Genomic DNA, 18,648 nt, shown 5'->3' with positions numbered 1-18,648 from the left:
CGTCCGCTTAAAAAAGAAAAAACCCGCCTCTGGGCCGTTTTCGGTGACGTCATAGCCCGTCCCTTGGGGTAAGTTCACTTCAGTCTAGAGGGCATTTTGTTATGTACACAGGTAAGGAAGTGCATTTTCATTAAAATAAAAACCTTATCTCCTTTCACCTCACCCCCTGTGGGTCTGAACCAGCTCTGAATGAAAATGGTGTTAAGCAGCTGGCTTTTTGTGTGACTTTTCAGAATGTCAGTGAGCTGTCCCTAAGGTCAAACACAAGTATGAAGCATTGCTGTTTTCCATGTATCACATGGCTGCCTGTTCCTTTTGACCTATCTCAAGCTTTAAACAAGATAAAGGCGAAATGGAAGGGCCCCTGTGGCAACTCCATCAGCTAGTTGACCCGCTGCTGAACACTGCCACTTCAGTTTTTTCTCTAAAGGGTAAGTACTGTACTATAACTGGGATGACTCTGCTCTGAGTGCTTTTTCACTGCCTCAGCCTTTTTCCTGCCTCTCAGACCGTCCGAGAGCTGAACCCCTAACACAAGGCAGCGGAGAAGACTCAAAGTTCATGGTGTCATTTTTACATCGTTTTTCAATTTAACATTAAAATCTTTTCAAAACAGTTTCAATGTGAGAGGTTGAGGAGCAGCTCTATTGTCAGTGAAGCACAGCGAAAACAATTATATGTCTTTTCGGAGTACACTAAACATTATTGCATAAAAATCGTTGCTTCCTTTGAAAACAAAACTATGAATAATTATTTTTTATTATGTTGCAATCTATCAAAAAAACTTGCCAAGTGTGCAGAGTACAGCTCAGTGACACAATTTAAATAGACAAAGCACATGAATGTGTATATATGTATATGTAAAATGGGCAGAGAGAAATGAAATCAATAGTCTGTTATTCAGGGACAGACAAAGAAACTTTAAGAGTCACCCCACAGCTTTAAAGCATTTCTTTTGTGGCTGTAAGCATTGTGACTGCTTTGGAAATTCAAATTATTACAATCACAAATCCATCATGACCAATTTATGTAAAGAAAGAATAGAAACGCTGCAATAAGAAGCGGTCAGTTATTACTTCAGCAGGTAATACTTTGCTTAAATATACTGTACTATTGAGAAGTGCTCTTACCTTTTTCTTGCATGTCAGATTATATGTGGCTACATGTGGACCATGCATGTGTTTGTCTGTTCTAGACTGAATAAAATGTGAAGGTGAATCAGCAGGGAGGCGATGGTGAAACGAGCAGGATTGATGTGCTCACAGCAGACGGCATCAGATCCATCAGCGGCTTGTCTAAATTGATCTCCCGGGTTCTATTCAGCGTGGAGTATACCTGCAATATAGTGCCCTTTGCAAGTCTCAGCTGCACAGGAGGTCATTGTAGTAGCTTTATTCGTCCACAAGTGCACATGTGAACAGTAAATGCACACGCACGGACAGACACACACGCGGTTGCTGAGCAGACCTGTGCAGAAGGCTAAATTAGGAACACGGCTGTAATACTGCTGTGTTGCTGGAACATATTCGTTGGATGCTGTGCACCAGAAGAACCAGCTGTGTGTCTAGACGTTGTTGCTTAGCACTGCTGTAACAAGACACATGTAGCACACATTTACATTTTTACCTTTAGGAAAACACACTGCACCTCGTCTTTCTCGGTTCGTTAGCAGACATTCACAGTGCCTAAAGTGAAAGTAAAAAGACTGTGTACAATATGAGTTCTGTGTAAACACAGGGGTAGCAGGTACAACACAAAAGCATGTTCTAGACTGAAACAGTCTGGTATTTTTAATAAAACATTGGAGCCAGCACTGCTTTAAAAGAAATGGCAAGGAGGGGCTTTCTTTTCAGTCTTATTTATTTCTCAATTATTCATTGTCGGAAATGGAAGAAACAAATTTTAACTTTTCTTGTTTGGAAGCATTGAGAGAGTGTGTGTAGACAAAATTGCTGCTGCCCTCCCCAGGCATTGCGATTTTATTATACACTGCCACTAAAATTCAAGAACTGATGGTAGTTCAGTATTTTAAGAAAGACATTGACAATCCACATAACTGATTTATATCCAGATCCAGCAAAGACACTGATAAACACATGTAGCTCAAGTGAAAAATTAAGAAATGCAGCCTATCAAATATAGATTTCAAAAGTAGCTGCCATCATTCACTCATCAATTCAACAGGCTCTTATATGAAATGTATATCACCTCTGAACTGCTGTATTGATCCTACACAAAAACATATGGCATCAGAAATCTTTGATAGATGTAAAATGTAAATGTAGAAATGGTTTGATCCATCTTTAGCTTGATGTTGCAATTCATGCCCATATTCCACACAAAACTGTAACTGAAGTCTAAAACTAGAAGTACATATGTATAGATTTAAGATCAGTGTTCCTCTAATGCAAAATTTTAATTGTTAGGGGATAAAAAAAAAAAGCTATGAAGTTACTACACTGAAGTCAAGTGATGTCAGTCATGTTTGTTACCAAAGGCATAACAGTGTCACTGAACCCTGATGGTATTAAGAGATTAAAAGGCTCCCTATCCTCTCTGTGTTGACAAGCGATGCGACTCATTAGGCCCATTAGCATTAAGCTGGCTCATCAATAAGCACTTGGCTGATCAATCAGTCTTTCCCAGATGTAGCCCAGGGGACTCTACCGTAGGTTCCTTGCCAGCTCTGAGATGGGCACCCTTGATCTATTGTTCACTATACACACACGCATATATATACAGTACTCACACACACACACACACTCACCTGTCCTGGCGTTTGCCTGACAAGGAGGAGTCAAGTATCCCTGCGAGTCCCTGTTCGTTAAAGTTCTTTGTTGCTGCTGCTTGAAGTGGTTTGTCAGTATAACCACTTCTGCTTGTCAGTGTGTTAGTGTTTGTCAGTGCACTCTTGTTTGTCATTTTGTTTTGTCTCGACTTGATCATCGAGGCCTTGGATGTGTGTTTTTACATGTGTGTGTGGGTGCGCGTGTGGGAGACAGAAAAAGCAAGGAGCCTCTCAAAGTTAGTGGTTTTGTTGTAACCATCAACTTTAGCATTGTCTTGTACAGTATTTTCATTTATGTATGCCATGTAGGTGTCACTGTGTGTACGTGTGTGTGAGAGGCTGTGGGTATGGTAGTGTCAGTGTCAGTCAGCCTGAGACTATGAGGCGTCAATGTATGACAGCCAGGCATAGTCTGACGTGACTGTGCCACACTGAATGACAATGGCTCAACTTAGAAACCAGTGTGTAGTCTTTCAGCAGGGGAGTGTAAGAGAGTCAGGAGTAAGAAGGATGCTACAGTTCATCATGGAGTGGCTCTCCCTCCGCGTGGTCCAGAGCTCCCATCAGCAGCAGTGCTCCCGTAGCATTGTCTCTAACAAAGATGATGAAAGGGTGATCTGCATAAAAAAGCTTGGGCTTTTCTATGTTCTCCTCCTCTAGATCGGCATCTCCTTTCCCAGCTTGAGCAGCCAGCTCCAGGGAAGCCCAGTGGAGGACACCACCCAGATGAAGCTTCCCTTTGCTCTTGTCTGACACCCCGGAGAAATCGGCCACTTTCTGGTCCCAGGCGTCGGTCAAGCCCAGAGCGGACAGCTGTTTCTGGAATTAGAAAACACAAAGTGATGCAATGTATGGACTGCCTTGGTTCTAATTCTCCCTCTGCTTGGAGCCATTCTACATACAGACAACCTGCATGTGTATGCAAACAAGCAGCTACCAGGACACTGATTAATTATGCACCCAAGAACCATATAACAAGTGGAAGGAAATGCACATTTTTAAAATTTCATGATGCTATGACATTCCGAAGTGGGAGACATGCACTGCCCTTCCAAAACCTCTACATGATTAACGCAAACATAAACATACCCTCCCAAACAGTCAATCATTAACTTTTCGGAAGGAGTTCTTCACCATGTTTATTTACTTTCCATCCCAAAAATTCAAGACAGGAAGGAGGATGACAGGTGCCCTTGTTGTGAGCTGGCAGAACAAAGTGGGCGACAGGCAGAGAGGAGACGGAAGGAGGAAGCAGAGGATGAATAATTTAAGAGTGATGCCCCATGACCTCAGCACCTCCTTTGTTTTGCCTCTGATATGAATTCCACAGAAAGTCGTCGTCATGACAGGTAGTTTATCCTCCCATGGCAGAGGGCCACTCACAGTGACAGGCTTCTCCAGGGGCCAGATGAGAGCATGTGTGGGAGTGAGTGTGTGACTGTGTGGCCTTGTGTGTGGATGTGTGGAAGGCCACAGCTAGAAGAAAAAGTTATAGAGATAAGATGAGTGGGTGGCGATATTGTTTTCCTCTGTAGCGCTGTTTAAACGTTAGCTGATTATACTTGTACGGATTGGAGAACTCTCTTACTGCCAGACGAGAACACTAGATCATTTATCACAGGTAAATGTAAATGTCCTAATACCACATGTTAATGCCCAATTGTTATCATCTATGTTTGGTTTTCTACTTAGAAATTGAGAGGTAAACTGGAAGATGTCCACAAGTCTGAAAGTGAGCTCAAGTCCAAGGCACCTCCCACACCTTAGTGTTTTCATGCAAAGCTCCCCCTCCACACAGACACACATGCCACCTCCTGCTCTAATGCGCTTCTATTGTCCTCATCCATTATTCCTCCACTCGTGCTCTCTTCTTCCATTTGCTACCACTACATCACTGTCTTCCTCTGCTGCTTGGCATCCCCATCCCTCATCTGCCCTGTGTGCTTCTGTTTTATCCCACTCTCTCTCTCTCTCTTTGCTTTTCCTTCTCTTTCTTTGACAGGCCGGAATACATCACAAATTCTCAATCTCTATCTAGAATCATTTCGAGTTTTTTTTTTTTTTTTTTTTTTTTGCTCGCTATCTAACAAGTAAACAGAGACTGGACAGAATCTGGCGGATTCCTCAAATTGTTAAGATAAATGTCTGGATGAGGTAAAGCAGTCATTTTTTGTCTCTGGCTGAATCACTCATGTCCTCATTCTGTTCACACGTATTCCTTGAAGACCCAGCTCACTTGCCCAACAGTCTTGCAGGCGTCACAATGAAGCATATAAATAGTACTAGCCTACCTCAACATGACCTAGTCTTCCTCTCCAACTCTCTTACTCTGCTTGCCAGGGCAAAAGCACTTAATTTTTTTTTAAGCTATGAAGTGTTTAAAAATTAAGGGACCCCGTAGGAGCATGCTGGGAAACAGGCCAGGGGTGTCAGAAGAGCCTATGGAGGCCTCGTGCACCGCAGAGGTGTGGCACTGCATTATACGGGGGGAGAAACCTCAGGGAGGTGCTCTTTGGCTGCCCTTTCTCTCTGAAGCACCACATGAATCTTAGATGGAATAGCACTGGGTGGACTGCTGATGCCTCAGCAACAGCATCAGCGACCTATCTGTCTGCTAGTGAGAGCCACAGGCACTGTCAGCTGGTGGTTTCCTCTGTGTGCGCGTGCGGGTGTGTGTGCGTGTGTGTGTGTGTGTGGACGACTTGCTTGGCCAACAGCGGTGCAGTCAAACCAGGACTGAGGTAGCAGAGCATCAACGCTCGGGCGTGCGGCATAACATTATTTCAGCTCAGTGGTTAAACCCACCAAGAAGCATGGTGGAAGTACCTGTGGGGGTTTTAATGGGGTAGGTGTGGTAGGCAGGACGTGTTACAGCTCTATCTGTGAGGAGTCACTGCAGCTGGTGTAAAAAGACAAAGCAACTAAAGAAGGAGCATAGGAGAAGCTGCCCTTAAAATGAATATACTATAATGAAAAACTACACACCACATATAATGCTGGTTTGACAGTCAAACTGAGAACAACAGGTTAATTATCATTAAAGCTGCATCACTGGGAAACCTATGAAATCCCATAAAAAGGTTCTGTTTGGTTATGTGTAGTAGTGATGTACTTTTGTAACTATTTCGTATTATTTTTTTATTGTCTCTCGTGATGTTTTATGTATGTGAAATGCATGTTGCATTCACTGAACTGCAGTGGAGCCAAGACAAATTTCCCCAAAGGTACATTGAAGTGCATTCTTTTCTCTTGTATCCCACAAGAACTCAAAGCAGAAATCCACAGAGCAAAACGGAAAGAAACCGAAGAAAAACGCTAAATTTGGATGAGACTGTGGACAAGGACCATTAAATCCAGAATTCCCGCAAGTAGCCAGTGCGAGCTGGAGGTGAGTTTTGAAAACGCTGTGGCTAGAAAAACCTGATGAACTGGATTACAATGCCAACATCAGATTTCAATATTTTACTTGGGCCTGTAAATACACATTATGTCTATTACTAATAAATCTGCTAATTATTTTAAAGTTGAAAAGTTTATAAACACAAACAATATAATATCCTGTTCGACAAATTCAAATGTCTTGGCTTTTCTTAGCCCAAAATCCAAAGACATTCAGTATTCAATCATTCAACAGAGAAAACCAACAACTGAGAAGCTGGATCTAAGCGCAGTTGGGGTTGCTTTATTTCAACAGCACCCAGTGTTTAATCAATTATTAAAATAGCTGCAGATGAATTTACTGTTGAAGAGCTAACTGATAAACTGTTTGAGCTCAAACTTTATTGTTACTCAACTTTTTTAAAAATAATGATTTCCCACACTACGTGATGCCAGCGGTCCAACTTCCAATGGTAACTAACAAACGTGTCTTAATAAGAATCAGAGATATACTTTATGTAAAATGCTACTTAACTTCCATCCATCATCTATAGCTAAGAACAACCCCGACAGCCAGATTTGTGTGTGTGTGTGTGTGTGTTAGTGGGAGTTGGGGGCACATGAGAGTGTGAGTGGCTGTCGTCTCTATGTGTCAGCCCTGTGAGAGACTGGTGGTCTAGCAAACTTGATCCAATTAGTTGTGATGCTCAAATCATGAGCCTGACAGGCCCGACAACTCTACAAGACCATGGCTAAAAATGCCCTTACCTCCACAGCTCCTGCACAGTTCACACCTCCTGTTCCCCCTTGTTACCAGTAATCTCCACCAAATGATTCTTTAAAGCCTTCACCACATTAGACAAATACAGACATGTTCTGCCTAATTCAATACTGCCCTTAACATTTTGCGTAGGTGGTTTCAAGTATGCAGTATGTGGCACTGGCATCATCACAGCTCCATTTCACGGACACATTCAATGCAGGCTTTTAAAAAAGCCTCTCTCGTTCTCTCTTACCATCAGCTCTCTTGAGGCTTCAAAGCCTCACCATCTCTTTACTGAGTCTCATCAGCAACGCTCCTATTTGTCTCTTATTTACATGGGCTTTTTTCTTTTGCACTGTCAATACGCTCTCTGCGTCTCATTCACTCACATACACACATGAACTGCTTTTTATTGCACAAGGCCATTTTACCACAAATGAAAAATCAAAACTGAAGCCTTAGCTGTTAGTGAGATATTTAACTAATGGCCATGAAACACATCTGATTAATTCATATGATGCAGGGCTTTGGTAACTGTGTTAAAACAGCTGCCCCTCGACACTGTATACTGCAAAGTGTGCTCTTGTAAATATTTGATGGCCTTTTGACCTCATTAGCCATGACTGAGTGAGCTCTCCAGTGCACACTCATATGTCTTAGTCACTGACTGGCGATACAGCCAGAATAGGACTCAAGCTCAGCCATTAGTGTGTATGTGAGTGTGGTCAGGTCAACACTGGATCAGAGACAGAGGGAGAGAGCGATGAGGGTGGTTTAGTCTGTGACCTCTGCGTAAGGCTTGTTAAGAGGGTTCTGCGTCTCAGGCTGCAGACTCCGCCACAGTCTGCCCTTCATCAGAGGAGAATACCGCAAATAGGGAGACAGGAAGAAAGAAAAAGGCAGATTTCTGAAAGTATTTATAGTTCTCTATGGCGCTTTCCACCTTGTCCCCAAGCAATCATTGACCCCCTCCCAACTCCATGTCCCATGAATGTCCTATTTAGGTCAGCAGAGCCAAGGTGTGGCTGCTGAGTGATGGTGTATTAGTGATACATGTGGGACCTACAAAAAAGAACTAGATCCATGCAACTGATACACCAGAGAGGACAGAGGTGAAGGAGGGAATGGGTGCGTTTGGATGTGGCAGACCTGTGAGAGTCAGAGGTGTGTGATTTTGTTTGTTCTCACTTGCCTCGCACAGAGAACATGAGTCCACCCACACACCCACACGCACGCACGCACGCACGCACGCATGCACGCGCGCACACACACACACACACACACACACACACACACACACACACACACACACACACAGAGCTATATTCTTGTGTTTGTCCAGATGCTGCCCTCTCAGGGGTCTGGGGCTGTCCCAATTGCTGATAGAGAGGTGAGTAGTGTTAACACCGTGATGGGAAATTATTTGCTGGGCCCAACTAGAATAACGGTGGTTAGAGAAGACAGCGTGGATTGTCACTGGCTATAGAGGTGGGGCAGATATCAAATCACACAAAAATTTGTTCAGAGCTTCAGCTTTTCATAACGGTTCCTCAAATGCACTTCCAGACAGTCAAAGGAGTTGTTTCAAGCCCCGGTTCTGGATTACAGGCTCCCCCCCAGAGTGTCCTGACAGTGATAATGTCAAAAGCTTGTTCTTCAGGGCATGGCTAGCAGAAAAACATGGCAGCATAGCCCTACAGAGATGTTTGCTAAACTAGAAAGAGGGCAAAGTGGATTTCATGAGCCCATAATGAGATTGCAGTGTACATCTAAAGCAGACATGGTAACGGTATGCTGCCCTGGGGAAACGGGTTTTACTGGCATGCCCTCTGTATCTGTCACATTGAACTTTATCTTACTATATCGTTTTCACTAAATCACAACTGTTGTACCACCAACTACCCTGTCTCTCTCTCTGATTCTAAGAGTGGGTTCATAGTGAACGCAAAATAAAAGTTAGATGTAGAATGAGAATACAAAGTCAATGGAAAGATACACACAGATGCTGAGGTGAAGATGTGTCGACTTAATCGTACAGACTTTCCTCACTGTCTTTTGTTCACCTCAGTCTATTTTACTGTATGACAGCCGGCTCCTCAGCATGAGCATTTGGCTTTCATGTGCAAGTCAACAAGTTGACAGAATCTTTTCTCCTTTCTCTTTTATATTAAACAAGAGTGGTACAAAACCTTCACGTAGCTGCTGATTTACAAGAATTCCATAAGTGACATAACGACCGACCAAAATTACATGTGGTTGTTGTGTGTTCTTTGCAGTGTGGGTACTGTGACATCAAAATGAGGGAAGAAACACTGCTGTACGATCACAGGTATTTCTGTAGTACAGGCACTGTGATAGAAGTCACATCTGTTATCACTTTAATAGGTCTAACACCTAATGTCACTACAATAAGCTTGAAAAAGAAATTCCCAAAAGTGTGCAGGCCTGTGTGAGTCTAGCGACTTGTCTGTGCCCCTGCCCCCTATTCCAGACCCTGCGACCAGGTCAAATAGGTGTTCTTCGACCAGCCTGACAACGCTCTGACCTCGCAGTCAGCAGCCCGACACAGTCTTCGGTGTGGCCTGTACGGACCTTAACAACCCCCTGCACTCACATTAGCATCAGCAGCCACCGAGCTGCTGCCTGTCTGCCTGGTGCTCCTTCAGCTATCTGCTGGCTCTGACGGTAACAGGAGCACAGATTCAGACTACCAGCTGGGCTTTGGCATGACCTCTGTACTCCTGCAAGAGCAAGTCTGTGGGAGGCATTAGGAGCCCACTGAGGAGCTTAGTCTTAGTCATCCTTAGGCCCCTCTTAGCCTCCTAGAAGCCAGGGTTTGATTCCCTGCTGAAGGCTGTTTTAGCCTGATGGTGTGTACAGCTGGACCACCATCACCTCAAGGGAGAGAGGAGAACGGTATGAAGGACTGTCATCTGAACGCACCTGAGTGAGTCTGCATTGAACTGGAAGGGTCAAGCCGAGGAAGGCAAAAGTAGGCAAGAAAGACAGGTCACAAATGAAGACAATGGAAAATGAAAGAAGCACGAAACACAGCACAATGTGGAGGCAGAGCAGCAAGACACATGGACACAGAGAGACAAGGCAGAAGAGCCAAGTGAGGAGGAAGGGGGAAGATAAAGAAACTATTAAAGGAAAGGGGGAGAAGAAGGAAGCCAAGGATGCTTGTCATTACTATATTTTAGGTCTCATTGCTCCTTGGGGGACTTGGAAAAGGATGTCTCAATTCCTTTACTGCTGTTTGGAGAAGCAAGGAGGCTGCCCAGAGGAGACATAAGCAAGCATACAAGAGACCATCCTTTATGGACATCTTTTATCGCTCTGACACAGTACAAATACAAAATACAGGCTCTTAACAAATGGGCAGTCAAACTTTAACTTTTTAACTAAACATTCAATCCTTTCATGTTGGAGGACATCACTGTACCATTATATTAGGTGGACAGTGCCTTATGTTATCTGTACAAACAAAAAGTCCAAGGCATGCTGAGCTCCTAACACCTGCAGACTGAGATCTGATCCAGCTGTGACAGCTGTGCCTTTGTCTTCCATAACTGACATGTCTTCAGATGGTGGAGTGGAGGAAAGGATGTCTCATTTCTCAAAAACCATGTTTCCTTGATTTCTCTCTCCACACATTTTTACCTCACAAGGATGAGACGCAAGGGAGGGAAATGAGCTGACATTTTTAGGTAAGGGGAAGTGTCCCAAAATAAGCAGAGTGCAAAACAGGAAGAGGAGGTGGCCAGGACAGAAAGAATAAACAAAAGAACTGTCAAGGAAAAACCAAAGCAGAGGACAAAGAAGAAGAAACGTTAAGAATAATGACTGTATTGCTTAGAGATATGATAAACTGTATCAGGTGAAGTGAAAAATAAAGCACAGGAAATAGAGGAAAACAAAACTAAAGGACGATGCTGCAATTGCGGCTTCATACAAGGATCGACATGTCAGAGCAAACGCTACAGCAAACGTCTCTCTGCTTTACATTTAATGTGCTGTGTAAGCACAACACCTCTGTCTTCTGTGAACAGTACAAATGAAGGAAACAAGGATCAAAAGAGAAACTGAAAAGAATCCGCCAGCATTAATCCCATAGAAACACCTGTCGATTCCCATAGGGAAACACACACACACACACACACACACACACGCGCGCAGCTCAGGGGACTCTGGAAATTAGGCTAATTTAAGCTGGGCTAGATTTAATGGGGGGACAGAGCATCATGCTTGCCAACCACAGCTGTCGGGGAAAAAAATTAGGAGTCTCCTGCTATAGCAGCATGCACATCACTGGAGAGGTAAAGAATGTTGCAGCCACACACCTGGTAGATGTGTCACCTTCAAAACAGGACCCTCGGATGAACTAAATATCAAGAAAGCTACTAAAGCCCCTCAGATGTGTCTCAATTGGTCTATCAGCCAATCAGGTGAGGAAAACGCCAGTCCAGAGTACAAACATCAGAGAAAGGACTTTACCTGCCATGGTACACAGGAATTATGAATTAGCCTGAACCATCATCAATGCCACATATGTATCGACACACATATGTGTGTATGTACGTTGCCTGTACTACACATTTTACTGAAGAATGTTTGAGTACATCATTGATTGAGGGTAAGGTCAACATTATTCCATTTTAATGTCTTTGGTGTTCTACAAACCTGCAGACTGAGTGTGTTGCTGATGTTCGCCTTGGGCACTGAGATGGCCATACTGGTAACAGTGGTCTTCTCCAACCACTTGGACAGCAACTCCAGGGTCAGCAGTTTGTCCAACCTGGACAGGTCCTCCACGTGGAAGGGCAGCAGGAGGACCAGGCTGGCCTTCCCTCCCCACAAAGGTGCCTCCAGAACCTGCACCATGTTTTCCACGTCTTCGTGGTGACGGTACAAACCTGGAGGGGTGAACGGGAGGAGGCAGGCACTGAGTTTAGGTGAGGTCAGAGGGTCAAGGGCAGGGGCAGAGCCTTTGGCATGATGCAACATTTTTTTTTGCATTTAAACAGTAGCATCTGTTCACTGCTGCAGTTCTCTTGGAAACTGGCACAGACTTGGATGTTCAGCTCAGTCACTGCAGTTATCACTTTTCTAAATGAAGTGAGAAAAAAAAAACTACAGAGAAGGATTAAATCAGTGTAGTCATAATGCAAATGCAACCCTTGACAGGGATGACAGAGGATCACTGAATAATATTTTTAACGATTTAGAAATGATATAAGATTTAAGAGAACACAATGTACTATATACCTCCCTCATGTTTTCCTACTGTCACAGCAAAAACTCCCTCTGCCCTGTTGTTAAGACAATATAGTACATGAAATATGAAAAGCAAGTTTAATAAATCATAAGATACACAGTGATAAATAGGAGGAAGCAGATTGGCCCTTACAGATCTTCAAGCCATTTTAGAGGGTGCTGTTTGCTGCCAGTAGTAAAGCAGCGACAGACCGTTTTTTTTTTACCTGCTCTGTGCATCATCGACACTTTGGTGTACTTCTTCCCCAGGAAGGTACGGAGATCCGTACGCTCCTCGCTGAACTCTCTCTCCCACAGCCCTGAACAAACACAGAGGACAGAGCCATTTTGAATAGAGAGTGCTTGATGTGGATCGGATGCCTGAAAATACTCTGATTACTGATTGAACGAGGTGAAAAGGTGGCCACGAGGTTAAACAATGCCATACTCATAAAATACATATAGACCGTGACACTGGCTGACACTCCTCATGAATCATCTATATATGGTGTCCATTAAAAAAAAAAAAAAAAAGAGTCTATTCTTTTCAAAGCTATGGGGTTGGAGTGCCATACTGAAGCAGTTATGAGGTCCTTAAGTCCACAGCATCCCTTTCAGTGTTCAACACATCCCACTTGACCCTGCTAACCCCCTGACAGCTGTCAATTTAGGAGGGGCTGAACACAGTGGAATTACTGTTCTAATAACCTCAGACCACATTTCTAAAGCCGCTGGCCCATTCAATAAAGCAGGGGACACTGGAAGGAGCGAGGAGGTTGACAGATTATGACTTGTACTTATGTCACTCTTTGTCAATGACACTGGCTCCGAGGCCCCGGAGAGGGCAATAACAAATGATTATTTTCATTATCGATGAATCATTTGGAAAGATCACTGCACTCCACACAATGGTAAGGTGCAAGAAGGACAAAAACATTAAATGCCTCATTAGCCCTGATGAAAGTCTGGAGACCAATTGCTTGGCTTTATCTTTAAACTCATGCATTTGGGCAACATGTGCAGAGCCTTCTTTTCCTCACATTACTGATAATCGTTTCATGTATAAAATGTCAAAAAATGGTGACAAATCACTAAAAATAATAAGTAACCTACTTGTTGCAATCTCCCAGACCCAAGGTGACATCTTCACATTGTTTGTTTTGTTCATTTAAATAACATTATTTAAAGCAACCAAAACTGTTTAGCAGGTCCAACATTTTCTATCCATCTATCCCTCCATCCATTATCTAGAGCGCTTTTACTGCAGAGGGCTGGAAGGTGGGGTGGGTGAGGTGGGTGGGGGCTGTCGCTCCCCAGCTGACACTTGGAGAGAGCCACAACATTTTCTAATTAGACAAAAATTTAAGGGATGATTACAGTCATTACAAACTGCCCCGAGGGGAACATCAGTATGTGTACCAAATTTCATGGCAATCTATCCAACAGCTGTCAAGTCATGGCACTGAAAACCACAACTGGTTATGGTGGTGCTAATACAAACATCAAAAGGAAAGGTCAGGGAGTGACATTAGGGTTCATCCTCTGGGCACCATGCACCACAGTCAATCTGGCTCACTAGATGAAAAGTCATGGGATCTTCCTTACAACATGTTAACTGACGCAATTGTGTAAAATGAATGCCACTTTAAATCCAAGCTACTGTCAGTCCATTTTTCTGATTTATGTTTTTCTTCCTCGACTAGGAGTTTCAGCATTGCAAGTGGCTTTCCCAAAAACCAGCCAGCCTCAGTTGGATCCCAGCCAATCACAAGTCACAGCGAAGCGACATATGATTCTCCCTTCCAGGCGTGCTGGCACAAGTCAGAGACATTTGCTCTGCTTCCTGTAACATCAGAGAGAGAAACATGATCACACTGGAATTCAAAAACAACTGGCTGAAAGCTACCTGAAGTGGCAGGCGTGTTGTTTAAATGATGTCATGATGATGAACAATTTCTCCACAGTATGCGTGTGTGTGTGTGTGTGTGCGTGTGTAAATGCTACAAAGTCACATCAAGCGGGGATTATATTAATGACCTCACCAGCCTGCACAGCAGAGTGTGTTGATCTCTCTGTGTGGGCTTCAGTCTAGACAAGCAGACCAGGTTCAGGTTAGCACTGCATTATTTTCTTTTGTTGGACAGCACTGCGGCACAGAGATCACTTCAAACCTGAATCCATTAATATCTATCGACAATAAACAATGAGAGAATTGCACAGATAAGAAATCCAATCACTGACAGACTTATCAATTCATAGTGGAAACTTCAGACAGAAACTAGAGGAGGATCGATGACACTGACCGGCTCCCACTCCTCAACTTCTGATTAGAAGTTGCTGTGCTATTTCAGAAGCTGTTATTACAAGTTAAATATGCGGGGACTTGTTGTTCTCGTTGTTTTCCTCTCCTAGTGCTCCATGCTGTTGCATTATGCTGTTTAAGTTCCTCTCTACTGTTTCTTCTTCCCCCAACAATCTTATTTTTCCTTCTTCTGTCTCCGATGTTTGTTTGTCTAAACCAGGAACAAAGCCAGAATTAATTAACTAGTGTGGACTGGAACTCCCAAGGTAGGCCTTTTACATCCTTCCACTATGTCTGTCAATCTCCTTTTGCGCTCTCAGCAGGCTACCCTCGCTTTCTTTACTTTCCTCAGTTTTCACTCTTTACTTTCCTCCCATCCCTTTTACTCTGCGAATCTTTGTCCCCTTCCCACCCAGAACTCTCTCAATACAATGTTCCTTCTCTGCAGTCCTCTCGCCGCTCTCTTTGCTTTAACCATGTCTCCACTATAAACACGTTCCACTACTAATTGCCCCTGACCTTCCCTTTCTGTGAGTGCTGTGTTCGGCCCAGGGAAGGAGGGACAGCAACTTTATTTTTAAATCCTTCCCTTTAATAATTAAGTAAAGGGAACGAATGTGAAACAAACAAAAACGGGCAAGGAAAGAGATGCCTGCTAAGTGCCCAAACTAATTCCGGCACCATGTCCGAAACCATTACATTATCACACATTACGGATTGCCTTAGGACCCTGAAATCAAAAACAAATTAAAAAAACGGGACAACAAACCAGTGGCGACTAGTATGGGCAAGAGACAAACTATTGACCACTTTTAAAGTATGAATCTAAATTAAAGGAATCCAATTTTCTGTAATCTAATTTGTGTGCTGCAATCTGCTGTGTAATCTAATTTGTATATTTCCTCCACCAAATTAATGAACCGACCAATGAGGGTCTGATCACAGAAAAAAAAAAAAAAAACTAATTTTGTAATAAAGTCGAAACATCAAACCAAGAAAATTAATTAAATTGCTCATCAACGTATAGTCTGTCAAGGACTGTTATTTTCAGTGGGTTGTCTATCTGCTGGAAACCTGTTTTCACTTCAGCAGCGTTGCCTTCTTAACTCAGAATAAAAAGTATACCTGTAGGAGAGAAGCAGAAGGAACAGAGGCAGATAGGCACAGATAAGGATGTGAACAGGAGACGTGGGAAAAGGTGAAAGAGGAGACGGGGGTAGATTAGAAACATGATAAACAATGACAAAAGCCCAAAAACAGACAAAACGCAGCAAAAAAAGAACAAGAGAAACAGAAGGATATATTTAACACATCATCATCTTCAGTGGAGAAGGCAAACCAAATGAGATCCTACATCAGAGACAAACGCTGGCTGTGCTGCAGGAGACATGGTAGATTACATTCTTGAAAAAGTATCACAAAGACAGAAAATAAGCTGCCTGCTATTTCTGAGACTCTCGGGTCCAGATTCATTTGTACAAACACCGTCACCCTCTAACAGCCTAATAAAAGTAAACTCAATCGAACCATTTAGGCTTTAACAACAAACTTCTGATAAGAATTAGATGGATATGTTTTTGGATGCAACTGTTAAAATCACAGATGGGGCTTCTAACTGACTGAATTAGTATCGAAACACTGACTGGTTTCCACCACTGCAGCCTGTCACAAAGAACAGATCTGAGCCAAGCTGTGGTGGCGCAGACTTGGAGCGCTCCGAGCACAGATGTTGGGCATGACACCGAGGGAGAGAGCGCGGACACTTGTTACTCAATTATTTAAGATGACACATCACCCACCAATGGAAGATGAATAAGCTCTCAGTGATAGACCCCAGAATCATCCTTTATCTGCTGCGTCCACCAGCTGGAGTCCACTGCACGCACACACACCCAAACACACACACACACACCGGCACGCTGCACAGGTGGGCAGGCTGGCACAAGCGACACGGTGGGCAAACTGGCGTATGGCTGTCTGTGCTGTCTGAATGTGGAACATGGTAGAAAACTTAGAATATTAATATTCAAAGACTCCTCATCCAATGCAGCAAACAACAACAGTGCAGAGACATTGCATAATTCCAAGTGACTCCAGAATTACAAGGCACACCAGTCTACTTCAGCATGACATGTCGTCTGTCTACACTCAGCTGGCTATAGAGATGCTTCATTCAGAGTCCCAGCCAGGACACAATGAAAAATAATCATGTTTGCATATTATTTTATTTACCTGTGTCCTATTTTCCAACATGTGAGCACAGACCTCACCCAAAGCTGACCTGTGCATCTACTGTGTATTGTTTCTACTAACCTTTAAAGCGCAGGGCACTGGCTAATATCAAAGCTCCAGCCTTAGCCTGGATTTCGGCCTCCAAAGGAGCTCCTTCCAGTCCACCAAGCCCAGCTTTGGCCCAGCCATGCAGCTGCTTCAGGTCAGCCTTAGAGTCTCCTTTGCCCAGTGGCCGGTGCTGCAGCCTGAACTTAGCCTGGGTGTCCTTCACAAAGGCCTGGCTGACTGGAGGAGCTTGCTTTGAAAACACAGCTGAGGATGTGTGCAGGTGAAAGGTGGTCCCGTTAGCTTTGGTGAAACTCTTCAGCGCCCCGGACAGAAACTCCCCAACCTGAGCTCCGGCCTTGGAGGGGGATGGGGCCTTGAGGAGATCCTGAACCTGACTGGCTGTGGTGCCTGCAGAACCTCCACCCAGCGCTCCTAGTGAGGAGGCCACAAGAAGAGGGGAGAACAGGGTGTTTACTGAGCTGGACTCAGAGCGGAGGACTTGGTAGAGACGCAGGCCCAGAGCCCAGCTAAGGTCACCCAGAGGAGGAGGTGGCCGCGGTGCAGGGCTCTTCTTGGATGAACCGGTCTTGCTGCCCTGCACCAGCAGAACTGGCAAAGCGATGAGGAGACAGACAGGCAGTGTGGGCTGCATGGCAGATCTGGAGGAAAGCCCAGGAGGGGAGTCAGGTTAGCTTGCATTGGATAAACTGTGACTGAAAGAGAAATGGAGAGAATGCCTTCCTCTCATTCATACTATAAAGACCACAGCATTGATCATTTCTTTACTTTGACTGATTTTAACAGGGGAACAGCTTCTCTTGCTGTTACTGCCCAGCTCCTGCTTGAGATGAAATATTATAGGGTTCCCTCTTAGCTGCAAATCTCCTACTTATGTAAAAAGCAGTGAGCCTCACTTTGGAAATTCCTCCCCCCACTTGGCAGCAGGGATATTATCACCCACTGTGCAAAAAAACAGAGTGTGGCAATTAACTTTGATGAAGTTTCAAAGGAGGTTTTTCTTAATCTACGATTGAACAAAACACAAAGTACAAAACGCGTGTTTCTCTCCTGCTTCAACAAACAAGCGGACTCATTGATTTTTGCCGAGCCCGGTGACAGGACTGACTGGAAACATCTGTTGTCGAGCTCAGCCTGCTCCTGTCTGGATTTCCTAACCCCTGTCAAGGAAATAAAACAAGGGGAAGGGGGGGGGGAATTGTGTTTGCTCAGATTTACCGCTGATTTATCGGGGTTTTGGTCCTGTGCTCCGTCGCTGTCCTGGCCGCTGTGCGCTCCAGAGGAAGTGGGACCGGGACCGGGCTCCGACGTGGCAACGCACAGAGGAAGTTCACCCGTCTGCCCTCAACTTCACTCCCCCGCACAGATATTTCCCGAAACTTCCACACTTCCCCGACAAAGATTGGATCTTCCACTCTGCGACACGCTACGGGAAGAGTAGTGTTAAAGGGCTTTGCCTAATAAATATCACCCATATCCTCCTACAAGCACCGAGAGTTAAAAGTGTCTGCGCCGCCGGGTTTCCAAACGCTGCACCCGCTTAGTGCGCACATCACGGCTGAACATGCAGCTACACATCCCCCACAAAATGTCCTTACGTATGGAACACATGTACGGTGAGGTCGGTTTAAACACACTTGTGGTATGTCCAACCGGGTTATGCAGACATAATACACTTATGCTTTAGAAAACCATAATTAAACATCCCGAGCCCCTGCAGGGCTGTGTGTTTCTCGGGGGGTGGCAGGGACTGCGTGTGTGTGTGTGTGTGTGTGTGTGTGTGTGTGTAAAATGTAGTGGTGGCCCTGGTACGGGGTAAAAACAAAACAAAACAAAACAAAACAAAAAAAAAAAAAAACACCA

The 18,648-nt window shown here is 44.2% G+C and overlaps 1 protein-coding gene across 2 annotated transcripts; it reads right to left on the bottom strand.

Moving 5' to 3' along the window:
* Nucleotides 1-1,873: 1,873 nt before the first annotated feature.
* Nucleotides 1,874-18,397, bottom strand: serpinh2 (serine (or cysteine) peptidase inhibitor, clade H, member 2). 2 transcript variants are annotated; one of them, XM_026315761.1, is made up of 5 exons: nucleotides 18,004-18,397; nucleotides 16,801-17,480; nucleotides 12,413-12,505; nucleotides 11,613-11,845; nucleotides 1,874-3,607 (listed from the first exon to the last, which is right to left on the bottom strand). In XM_026315761.1, exons 2-5 carry the CDS (start codon nucleotides 17,417-17,419, stop codon nucleotides 3,302-3,304), a joined length of 1,251 nt encoding a protein of 416 aa, XP_026171546.1. In that variant the 5' UTR covers nucleotides 17,420-17,480; nucleotides 18,004-18,397; the 3' UTR covers nucleotides 1,874-3,301. The 2 variants fall into 2 exon arrangements, with proteins under 2 accessions (XP_026171546.1, XP_026171534.1); XM_026315749.2 differs by having other exon boundaries at nucleotides 16,801-17,426; nucleotides 18,004-18,396.
* Nucleotides 18,398-18,648: the final 251 nt, after the last annotated feature.

The sequence above is a fragment of the Mastacembelus armatus genome, chromosome 18, assembly GCF_900324485.2.
Source record: "Mastacembelus armatus chromosome 18, fMasArm1.2, whole genome shotgun sequence".
Lineage (NCBI taxonomy): Eukaryota > Metazoa > Chordata > Actinopteri > Synbranchiformes > Mastacembelidae > Mastacembelus > Mastacembelus armatus.
The sequence above is the reverse complement of the archived record's forward strand: the minus strand, read 5'-3'. Positions and strand labels throughout refer to the sequence as shown.